General features: G+C 41.6%; 1 protein-coding gene across 2 annotated transcripts in view; it reads left to right on the top strand.

The window, feature by feature from the left end:
• Positions 1-11,844, top strand: part of pcdh17 (protocadherin 17) — a 56,493-nt gene extending 44,649 nt beyond the window's left edge. For both annotated transcript variants that reach the window (XM_061035760.1, XM_061035751.1), the window contains exon 5: positions 6,898-11,844. In XM_061035760.1, the coding sequence (XP_060891743.1) occupies positions 6,898-7,598 (701 nt within the window). In that variant the 3' untranslated portion in view covers positions 7,599-11,844. The remainder of the gene's footprint in view (positions 1-6,897) is intronic.
• The last annotated feature ends 657 nt before the right edge of the window (positions 11,845-12,501 follow it).

The raw sequence follows: 12,501 nt of genomic DNA, 5'->3' as shown, positions 1-12,501 counted from the left end.
TGGGGCTTGCAGTTTGTGAGGGAATGCCTGAAGAGAGGACGTGTTTGATCCTGGAGATATATGTCCTTGATTCAGTCTTGGCTCCGCCAGCCACCAGGCAGCCCCCTGCTGCCGCTGCCAAGCATTTCCTGCAATGCATCGGTATTCTCTTGCCTCCCACTGAGATAAAAGCTATTAAACTGTAAAGAGGTAGTTTTCTCTTTGTGCTAAGCTACCCGCTGCACTAAACAATCCAGGCCTGTCACCTTAAATGCACCGCCACACACTGAGTGAAACTTTAATGATTGATTTTATGCTAATGTATCAGATAATAAAACCATACAATTGTTCTAATTTGCTTACGGCTACATTATTATGATATACTGCAATAACTGGACACTATTGATTTCATTTATGTGTTGCTCGACCAGAATAAAAAGGAATAACTGTATTTGAATTTGAAATGACCATTTTAAATCACATCAGAGACACCATCTCCTGTTTTTGCTCAGCAAAGAAATAGGCCAGTAAATCGTCAAAATGCAGATCCTGCAGCAACATTTGGTGCACCATAACAGCAGTTTCACACGAATACCATATCGCAACCTTTTCGAAATGATGTTGACAAAACAGACCAGGCAACTGTGGAGAGCAACCTGTTTCCCCAGCACTGCTCTGTTTGACAATCATAACAACATCAGATGCAGTAATACACTTGAGTAATGTTCTAATTTTCACCAAAACAATCCTGTGAAAAGGAGGAAAGGAATATAAACTCGCACGCTCTATTTGATGTGCTGCAGAAAATATCACAGTTTTTATTACTCTGGGTCTGCGTCCTGGTAAAAACCAAATTCAGGGCTGAATAAATAACAGAGGGAGGTTCAGGAGAAAACAGCAGTTCTTATATAACACCTAATCATTTCCACAGTTTCAAAAAGTGGCAACTGTAAGGTCTTTTTTAACACTTAGCCAGTGGATTTTTTCTCTCTCTCTCTGTCTCTGTGTGTATAGCCTGAGGACAAATCTGCTCTCCAGTCCACATTGTATAGTGATCTGTGTGAAAAATCCAAAACCACACACAGTTTGAAAAGCCTTCCTTAACCTGCTTTTATTTAGTAGACTGTAACCCCTAGGAGTCAGAATACTTAATAAACATTCAGCTCAGTCAAAGAGGAGACTCTCTCATCTGTGCAGTTCAAATATTTAGTCTTCCTGATTGGCTGAGAATTAAAGGGGGGTGGGTGGGGAGTTGGATCAGCTGGGTCACATAGCAGTAGGCGAGGAGATTAAAAAACACAATATCACACACACGTATGCGCACATAAACACACACTGCGAGCTCCCTCAGGTGAACAGGTGCAGTCGTGGTCTGTCACAGATGCTCGGCGCGATTCATCAGCTGCCATTCCTCCTGTCCACCTTGGGTGGGTTGTTGGGGGGGCATTAACCACAACACAACTTCAAAACCCACAAATACATACAGACACACAGAAACACACACATTATTTTTGATCGTTCTCCATCCTCACAGGCTACTTTGCTAGCACGTTGAGCTGTCTAATCGGTACCCATGCAGGTGTGCCTGATGGTAAAGTGATTCACCCCGACCCTGATGGATGCTAAATTGCTATGGGTTTGTAAGCGTTTTACTTTTCGAGCTATGAGTTTGTCCTCTGTTTGCGTGCCATAGTCTCCATGTATAGCTCCCTCTTCCTCCCTCCCTTTCTGGGAAGCAGAGTGTGTGACAGAGGGACATTAATCACAGGGCTGGGTAATAAAGCGAGGAGGGATGGGCATGTAGGGCCAGGGGGGGCAGGCGTCTGGGGGAGAAAAGGGTGTTTAGGGAAATCACTCCATGCTTTATGACACACACTGATACACAAGCACACTTTTTTTTTTTTTACAGCCACAGGTTTAGGTGCACATCCTTCATGCAGCATGCTGAAAGCTTCCAGCCTGAAAGTTTGAGAAATACGATGGAGGAATGCAGAAACAAACAGGACTCTAGGAAAAGTCCAACATTAACTTTCTATTAGTCTGTGTTGAGGATGAAGCCCTTGCCTTGTAGCCCACCTTTATGTGATTTCATGTGGCCCTATTTGATTCAGTGTTCATTTAATTAAAGATTATTTCTGGAACGAAAACAGAGAGGTGTTTTTTTTTTTATATAATTTGGAGAGACATGAGAGACATTTAACAGCTCAGTAGAAGAAGCACCTTCACTTTTGCAGGGATGGTGAGAAAGCTGTGGGAGGCTTTTAGGATGTTGTTAACACCGGCTCAGTTTTAAGGAGTTCACTGGTTTTTTAATTGTATGGATTTTTTTTTTCACTTTAGCCTTTTTTTTTTATTTGTGAACCCTTTGGGTTATTGGAGTTTTTTAATATCAACTTCATTACATGTTGACATTTTACAGTGGCCTCTGGGTTGTGAGTCATATCAAGTGGAGTGATAGTTGACGTTGTGGGTGGATGTGTGTATGGGTGGCTGTTCATTCCTGTATTGGTATGTACCATCTCATCCAATCATTGTGTTTTTTTGTTGTTGCTGGTCTCTGTGGGCATCACACATACAACTACAGACCACTTCCTGTAACCCAAATACCACCCACATTCTTTCTTGGTTTCTTGGTTCACCCATACTTTGGTTGATTTCTGTATAACCAGCCAGGGTGTGATTAAGCGCTAGAAACTGTTATCAGGGTTTTATTAAAAAACTTTGCAGAACCTAACCCTCTCAAGCATAATGCACTGTCCTCACTTTCTTGCTTTGAATACATAGGACAGTCATTACACACTATGTTTTAGAAGATCTGCTCTGATTTTAAAAGGAATTCATTATTGAAATTATTCATTCAGATGATTCATAATTCATTGAGCAAGAACTGCCTCTAAAAATGTCCCAGTCTTTTTAAAGCGCTACATGTAAGAACATATTTTTACATCTAGCTAAGGCACATCATCTGGTCAGATAGGAATTAATAAATCTTTCATTCAGCCGTCTTTCACTGCCACTGCCTTTCTCACCCTGTAAGCAGCAATATCTGATGCTGACAAATAACGCAGCAAAACAGGATCATCTTCTTCTTTTGCAAAGATGTTGTATTAAGGGCTGTCTGAAGTGGTAAAGGTTTTTTTTTTAAACCGTGCGTCCTTTGGCCTTAAGCTCAAACATTTCTTAGAGCTGCTTTGCTACTTTTATAACCATTTCATGTGCTTTTGCAGTGAAGATAACGGGCAGCTACATACCTAAGCTATACCATCTTGCTCATTGTTACCCAGTCTTCTTCTATACAGGGAGTCTACAGGGAGTCAATTAACCCATGCCAGAGGTAGTGAGATAGTGGTGTCTTCTTGCTTTTCAAAGAAGGCTTCCACAAGTACAAAAGAGTGTGTGGAGTTAATTAAACTTCTTTTGTTGTCAATGAAGGTGTAATAAATATCTGATTTCAATCAGGGATTCAGGTCAAGTGTCTACAATGGGGCTGCAAAGACACAAACATCAAGTGAGAACCCCTCCTGACAATTCAATCAAAGTGTCAGTGACACTTTCCGTGTAAATAAAGCTGAATTTTCCTTCCTCCTTTGCCTGATGTCTAATACGCTTCAGTCACACTCTACACCGAATCATCTCAAATTCTTGCTGGATGTCATTGCGTCGTCCCCTGTCTGCGTTCCATTTGTTTCCATTTGGTTCAGGGCCAACATGGATATTATAAAAACGTAGCGGGTATTTTCAAGGCTTGCATGCAAGACGAGATTAAAGGACACTTTTTTTCTAAAGCCAAACAATATCCGTGCCCAAGATTGCAGACTTGATACAGGAGTGAACCCTGAAAGATAAAATAGTGTGTGCTTGTTGTAAACATAGATTGATATCATGAGGTTGAAGCTATCTGGAGGTTTTGACTTTATAACAAATAGTACTTTCGTTGTAAGGATGCTGCAAAAAGAAAAAGAATAGATAATGATTAATGGAGGACATCCACAAGGAGGATATCAACACAATATATAAAAGTGGATGGGTAAATCGTTTTTAGAAAATAGTAAAGCTTATAAGGAATCATGATTCCTTTCTAAACAATATTTTGTGTTTTAAATAAAACCAAACTAAGCAGTCTATCAGGGTTTCATAACAGTACTGAATCCTGTTATTGACCAAGTCTTGAAGCAAATTGTGATTTTTTTTCTTTCATGTTCCAGCTTTTTATCAGCGTAATTTCTCTTGGACCACACTCAGCACTGAGAGAAATATCGGAGAGACAGACTACACCCCTGGTAGCCAAATCATCACAGGCAAATATGTCCTTGGTGGATGCTTCTGCTGCCAAACCCGAAGAGCCAGTGGAGCCATGGTCAAGAGACAAATAAAGAGAGAGAGGGAGAGAGAGGGAGGGAGGGAGGGAGGGAGATGAATGTCACCCTTGCTCTCATATGTCATATTGTTAGCTATAGATACGAGAAGAACGCCTCAAGGTTGAACGTGCAGCTGAGACATGAATAATCTATCAGAGGTTTCCACCGACTAAATAGAGGGAAATATGTCTGCATGGATTATTTATGCTTTAATATGCACTCGGTGAATGGACAATCACCTCTGAGAGCATGAAGACATTGTAGAGGGCCGAGTTAATTGTGTGTGTCTGGACTGCATGCGAGCTGGCTGTGAGAGCGGCAGTGGTTGTCCAGCTGTTAAGCTTGGTTACACGTAGGGTCTATGTTGGTGATGGATTGCAGTAATAGCATGTTCTGGTTGGAAAGAGTGTTCGGTTTTATATTATGTCTGTACTGTACAGTCCCCCAACCATATCATCGATCTTTGTGCTTTGACACGTTGTTTATACTTTCTTACTCAAATCTAAAATCGCTCTTGCATAGACGCACACAAATGCTCTGCGGCGCGTGCTGATGCATTCGCTCACCTCCGCGCAACATTTGAATGTAGTCCATTTCAAACTGGTCTGGCCTTGGCTTTTCCAGCTCACCTTCTTTCCTTTTCAGATGACTGCCACGTCATGGGAAATGTCAGGCTCTCTCTCTCTCTCTCTCTCTCTCTCTCTCTCTCTCTCTCTCTCTCTCTGCCGGCACTGTTTGGCTTCTTCAAACATTTGTGAAGTGTTAAGCTCATCTCTGCAGCTTAGGAGGGCAGTCTCTCAGGAATCAAGGCTGCTGACCCGCAACACAGCGAAGACAGCCTAGCCAAGTGCACTCAAGCACATCCACTCTGCACGCTCATTTGCATCAACAAAAGATTGTACGACTCCCAAGTTTGTGGTCTTTAAGAGCCGCACTCTCACCATGCTGGAAAGGTCCATGCAACACAAAATGGAATTTATGGGGTGGCTTTGCATCGCTTTAAGAGGAATGTTATCGTCTCACAAAGGTTTCGAATGCTCTTCAGCTCCAAGTAGTGTCATTTTCACAAGTGTGTGATCATGTTGAAGTTCAAATATTTCTGTCTGCCACTTCTGTTTTTTACACACTCACTGGGCTACACAAACATCAATGGTGTAGAAATTAAGCCCCACTGAAAAGACTTGCCTAATTCCTCTTGACAAAGAAAGCTGCCTCAGATCTGTTGCAGTCTGCTTTGTTCTAAAAAGAGCTTATTTTTTGCATTGGTTGCATTGCTATAAGGAAAGTATGGTTGCTTTTTTTTTTTACAGCATTTGGCTCCACAAACAGGCAGAGATGCATTGCATATCTCAAAACCCAATATGCAAAGTGGCCTGAGCTGCTGCATTTGGTTAGACGCCTGTGCAAACAAACTATGGATTTTACTGGATAGCAGAATTTAAGGCTTGTGTGTTATTCCCTCCTTGGGTTTGTCTAGCCTGTATTGTTGAGTTCATGCTTCTTTGCATGAAAGTCGCTCAAGACCGTGTACTGGAACGTGTTGGGGTGCAGCTGAATTGTGTCTGTAAGTGTCACAAAATGAGATTAGCAAATCAGTGTTTTAATATCTATATCAAACATATCACACGTTTGATGTACTCACCAGGATGAGAAATAAATTAGTAGATGTACAAATTGAATGTGTATATTAATATCAATGGCTAGGATTTTGTATTTATGTGCACCTCCCCTTGGTTTCATCCCAACCAGCCAATGGAAAAATTCAATTTATGGGACAACAGATGCTCTGTTTTTTTTTCTCTCTATTTTTCACTTCACGCCCAAGAGGAGAAAAAAAATCTGCTCCTCTTTTCATTTTATTATTATTATTTTAACCAAGTTCTGGATCTGTTTGACACGGGCATGAACACTCCCATAATCAGCCAGAGTGTGCATCCTTCTGAATAGAGATGAAAGAGGAGAACACACACACACACACACACACACACACACACACACACACACACACACATGCATAGGCAGACACACTTAAACACACATGCATGCACAGACGACAACAACAAGGAGCACACAAATAAACAGGCACAAACATACAGGGAAGAAGCACAAGCCATTTGGCACAGTCTCTCTGTCTAGGGAGGGCTTCAAAGCCCACTGACATGAATTTATGATAACGGCACTATGCCTGTGCCAAACCTCAACTGTTGTTGTTTTTCTCTCGCTCCCTCTCCATCCCTTCTGTATGCTCTGCCATCCCCTTGATCAGAGCTTTGGAAAATGCTAGCAGGTGTCCCCCAGTCCCTTGGAAAACTGTGTCTGTGCATGCATTCACAGATTTTGGAAAGGGACATCCTTAGCTGGCTCCTCCAATTTTACATCATTTCATTAGGCTTGGCTCGGCTCTCCTAACTTTGGGATCCAATCCTTTGTACAGTTCAGTTTCATAATAGTTCTATGATTCTGTTATCCTCTCCCTGTGTGGTTTTACTATTCTATGCACACTACTGACACAACTATTACTTTCTTCCCCATCCATCCCCTCCCTTTTTTCTATCCACAGATGAGGATTGTGTGAACTGTACAGAGGAGTGCCGAGTTCTGGGTCATTCCGACCGCTGCTGGATGCCCCAATTCCCCGCTGGAGGAAACCAGGCAGAGGGCGTTGACTACCGCAACAATATGTTTGTACCAGCAGGGATGGAGACTGTGCCTGAGACAGAAACCTATGAGACGGTCAACCCAAACGGCAAAAAGACATTCTGTACATTTGGAAAAGAGAGGCGCGATCACACCATCCTGGTCGCCAATGTCAAGCCCTACTTGAAGGCGAAACGTGCCCTCAGTCCACTGCTCCAGGAGATTCCCTCAGTCTCGAGCAGTCCTACTAAAGGCTGCTCCACCATGTCTCCCTGTTCCTCCATGAAAAGCCCAGCCGACGGAGCTGAAGGCAAACCTCCCCCCGCCACCTGCTCCGGTCACTACGGCCCTCCTGATGGTCAGTACCTTTCACCAACCAAACAAAGCAGAGACCAGGGGGTCTACCCACCCTTGCCTCCCTCAGATCCAGTAGCCAAGGTGCTGGCAGAGGCTCGCTCCAGGATAAGCCAAGAGGCAACAGGTGAAATGGAGTGCGTCCTGGAGCAGGTGGAGCCTGGGAACGTAAACCGTGACAGAATGGACGCTGACCAGGTGGTGAGAGACATCGACAAACTATTGCAGGACTGCAGAGGAAGTGAGGCCACCGGCACACTCAGGAAGTGACACAAAGGACTCAAAAAAAAAAAAAAAAACGTGGGGAGGAAGAGAGAGGAATAGAATGCTGTTCCAAAAACTCTCATGCCAAAACTTTCACCAAAACAAATCAGAAAGGTTAAATGGCTCTTGTGACGAGGAGCTCTTTTCACTGCATTTGTTGTTGAGAAGTACCGACACAGGACAGACAATGCGAACATTTTTAATGTCAGAGATTTTGCACCAGTTTAGGTGCTGAGATCCTTACAAACATGAAAGGAACTTGATACAGAACACCTGGATTCTACTGAATTTATAAACTCTTTGTTTTGGATTCTTTCGCAAATTGCAGAGGCTTATTCCTCTGGCACCTCGCAAACTATTATCTAAGTGCCCACCAGCTCATAAGTGTGTTGTTCATGGTCTCTCGTGAAACCCTACATATCTAAGTGTGTGTAGGAGGATTTCTGTTATGTGTGATGGCCATAGAAACTGAACGGAAAAGGACTTTTAATGGTCAGACACGACAATCGAACAGAGAAACAAATTCTAATCTATTTCGGATGGTGAAAACACGACACAACCTTATCTTTCCTGACTTTAATGTAGGTCATATATAACACGTGACAGATCCTGTATCTGAATATGAGGAGATTGGTCGTTCAGGGGAGGCACTCGCTCGGGTTGGTTGTGGACTTTGGGTTGAAGGGGCTTAAACGCTACGCTTGAAGGAGAATTATTAACAGTGTAACCATTGTTTCACCTGTCATTTGTAGCCACATGTGTAAGTTGTGTCTGTCTCACGCCTCTATTTAAACATTCATGTTGCTGACACGCACCAATTTTACACATGTGCACTACGCTTTGCACATACATGTGCGGATACACTCACATGCACTGATACTACAGACACACACACAAACACACACACACACACACACACACACACACACACACTAATGCTTAAACACAAGTGGCCATCTGTGTAATTGTCTTCTACATGAACATCATCAGCTTCAGTCCCTTGTGTACAGTGAATAATCATGTGTGTGACTCTGCCTTCGGCAATCACAAGTTGTATAAAAAGGGACATTTTTCTCAACTGTGAAAAAATGATATCTATATGATTATATAGATGATTATATGTATGAATCCATGTATAGTGTCCAAATATAAACTGAGTATTTATACATTTTTTAAGAAAAAAAGAAATTGAGGAATCTCAGCAAAAAAGTGTCCTCAAGGAAAGGTCAAGAGCGGGGTATAAACTCAAAGAACTGCAAAGGACACTGCCATTGTTTCGAAGTACCCAAAAATATAAACAAACGACAAAATGTCCCTTCACATTATCACTATACATACTATCATTATATGTGTAAATGTATCCAATTTAGATGTGTTTACATAAAAAAGTTGACATATTTTTATTGATTTTACTGCAATTTCTGTGCATTTGAGCCAAATTGTTATGTGTACAAAAGCTATATTGTGTATTTTATTAAATTAATATATAGTTGTGTTGCAATATACATGGGCTTATATTGTATTTGGCAAAAGTTGCCTTAGTAGCTGTCGAACTCTGTGAGTTTGCTTTAGTTTGGGTTTTTGTTGTTTTTTTTTTTTTCTCTTCTCTATTCTGCATCTTTGCAGGCTGGCTTCAGTGCTTTTGAGATGTCGCCTCTTTTTACCCTGAGATCCAGCTGGATCAAATATAGTAACTGTTAAAAGCTTAATGAGCCAGCTGATCTAGAATACAATTCAAAAAAACCGACAACAAAAAGCAACAACCACAAGGGAAAAAAAACAGTTTGAATATTTTTACTGAGCAAGATTTTTACAGGGCAGCTATTTTTTTTTTCCCACAATAACTAGGATGCGGATTTTCTGTTCATTATGTTTTTACTTTCTTTCCAAAAAAAAAAGAAAAAAAAAGAAACCTGCCATATGGAAGGTGGAGTGGTTTCCTTGGTGATCATAAAACTGCCTTACTGTCTCTGCGGAGAGCTTGTTGTATCTGTGGAGCTTGTGACTGCTTCTAAAGCCCTGGTCCACCAGAATGTGCATTTTCTATAAAGGACCAAAAGAGGTTCTTTTTCAGCAGTCTGTGTCCTTTATGTATGTACTCCTCGATACATGTTAGAATTCTCATTCTTTGCAGAGAAACTTGACATCTGAAATTCTATCTGAAGTTACTTTTGGATTTGATGTCTTAGCTGTTTAGGTACACGGTTTATATATAACCAAGTGTCTTCACATTCAGGCTTTCTTAAACAATAAAAAAATAATACAGACATTTATTTTTGAAATTTTTGGCACATTTCGGCCACTCTCTGAAATAAGTATGGGAGGTGCTTTTTCTAATATTCTCTGTGCGTTAAATGAGCAGAACAGTAGGCTATTAGACTAGATGTGTTCTGGGTGAAGATGACCACAATCACCAAATCTATGGAAGATGCAGCCATGAGAGGGAACAGTGACTTACATTCATACACCTCCTGGTGTACTAAGTGTTTTTGTGTATTTTCTGAGTTGGTATCTTGACGGCAGAGACAGCACAACCTCCAAACTTGGCACATCTGAGCATTTTGGTATTTCTGCTCTTGCTTTATTTTCCTAATTGAGTCACGTGTTTGGACATCCTCCTGTCATTCTTCCATCCTGCTGTATCTTTTGCCTCCTTGCCATCGTTTCTTTGATTTCACTTTTCATTTGCTTACTTTTCTCTGCAGCTGTTTGCATTGTCGCCTCTGAGGAGCAAAGTAACTGTTAGCTTTTTTTCCCCTCTCTTTCGTCTATAAAGTATTTGGTTTCAGTTTACCCTTGCTCTTTCTTTTTCCATTTGGAGGTGACAGAAGCTGTTTTTTTTAGAGAAGACTTGATTAAGGAGGAAAATGCTCATGGGTATTTAAAAAAAGATTATTTGTCAGTGATCTCCCTCAAATATCTGGATTGATCAGACAAGCCCGTTGCTAACATCTTCTGGTTTAAATGGGCTGTTCAAAGTGCATGCTGCAAATGTGATCCTAACAAAACTGCTGCTTTGCACACACCCACACACACACACAAATAACCCGGGCACTCCAGCAGCACACTGCCTTTCATTTAAATGCATAGCTCCTTAAAGGTAAAACGAAGGCTGAAAGAGAGGGCAAAACACCACCCAGACAAATGTGACACTTTCACACTTGTGTTCATGCTTTATTTTTCTTTTATCTCATTGTGCTTGGCCTTCACGCTGGATCAAGCATTCTCTCCTCTGCGATTGTATGTGTGTGTGTGTGTGTGTGTGTGTGTGTGTGTGTGTGTATATGTGTGTGTGTGTGAGGATGTGAGAATGTACAAGTTGATTTCCTTTCCATGTCGACAAAACAATTCCTTTCTTCTTATTTAATTTATTTTATCTGTGTGCAAAAGATTTAATTCCAACTCCAAGTAAACCTCTCTTGCTGCGCTCCGGCATTCATTTGGGCATTATTTCAGACAAAGTGCAAAGGTCACCCCCAGGATTGTGTCTGTTGCTCAGTCTGGCTGCCACAAACAGTCACTATCACTTCTAAAGTGCTGTCCCCTCTAATGGCGTTCTACTGGCTCGGCCGCAGTCTGTACACTCACGACCTGTGGGCATGAAATGAGCCTGGTCCAGTGGATGCAAGGTTCTCTTTAAAGCCATGGCCCCTCTCTCAGGCTATTTTCTGTCTAACAGAGCAGAGCACGTGGCTGCTGAGGTCAACTCATAGTTGGAGATTGAGCGTAATGTAAGGCCTCTCATTATTGACTAATTACGGCCTGTTGGCAACAAAGACTGTTGGCAGTGCATTACTCAGATCTAGAGTGGGTTCTTTTAGCCCACTTCAGACTGTTGATTTTACCAAGTGATTAGAACAGGGCCTCGTTGAATGTGGCTAAGCGCCTCTGGTCTCTGACTCACACTGATGCAGGTGCACGCAGACTCAGACGGCAACTGCTTCACACACAAACGCTGAGACGACATGCCATTTTGGTTAGTTAAATAAGCACCCAATGTTTGTCAGTGTCCTCCCCTCACTCAACCCTCCCCACCCCCACCCCCCTTTCCTCCCTCTGCCCCCAAAGCCCACACTGATAGCATAGGGCTCCACGCTATAACGGGCATCTGGTGCAAAAAAGAAAGATCACCAGAGACATTCATTTGTATGGATTATTTCAACTGCTATTGTCTAAAGGCTGTGTTCATTGTGATCTATCTGAAAAAAAAAGATGAAAAGATCAAATAAAAAAAACAATTACTAATAATGTTTGCTCTTGTCCTTGTATGAGTTTGTGAGGAATGGCTAGTCGGGGCTTTGATTTAATTTCTCTCCTCCCCAGAGATAAACTCGCAGACCCATATTTTTTTTTCTGTCTTTCCCTGAAGCATCCTCACAGCCAATTTTGCTTTGTCAAATAAGATTCACTGTTTACTTTCTAAGTGCCAGCATACTTAGGAAAAGATAAAAATTTGATTTTTCAATTGTTTTTTAAATGCACATGGGCATGCGCCTCCTTCCCGTGCACTCTCACACACAAACAGTTCAAATGTAGCTTTGGGCAAGAGATTCTTCATTCATAATATTGGTTTAGATTTTTGCCACATGAAAGATTACTGCTCAAACTATGTTTTTTTTTCTTCTAATTGCTCAGAGGCAAATAAAAACGGAGCTCGAACTTATGTGTGCTAATGTTTCTCAGAGAAGATGTTGCTTCCCTTAAGCTAGATTCATATTCAGAGGCCAATTTGAAGTCTGTCCAACACTTGCCCGTGGTTAGAGAAAGTATTTTGTATGCCTCCTATTCGCTTATTCATATCTGGTTTAATCAATGTCTAATTACTGGATAGTAGGTGTTAGGAAGGAAGACACACTGGCAGTAGTAGATGTGACCTCCTTCATAGTGAAGAAAAGTAAACAAACTTAAT

This window comes from Labrus mixtus, chromosome 1 (genome assembly GCF_963584025.1).
Source record: "Labrus mixtus chromosome 1, fLabMix1.1, whole genome shotgun sequence".
In the NCBI taxonomy this organism is placed as follows: domain Eukaryota; kingdom Metazoa; phylum Chordata; class Actinopteri; order Labriformes; family Labridae; genus Labrus; species Labrus mixtus.
Note: the sequence above shows the minus strand (reverse complement) of the source record. Positions and strands in the feature narration are given on the sequence as shown.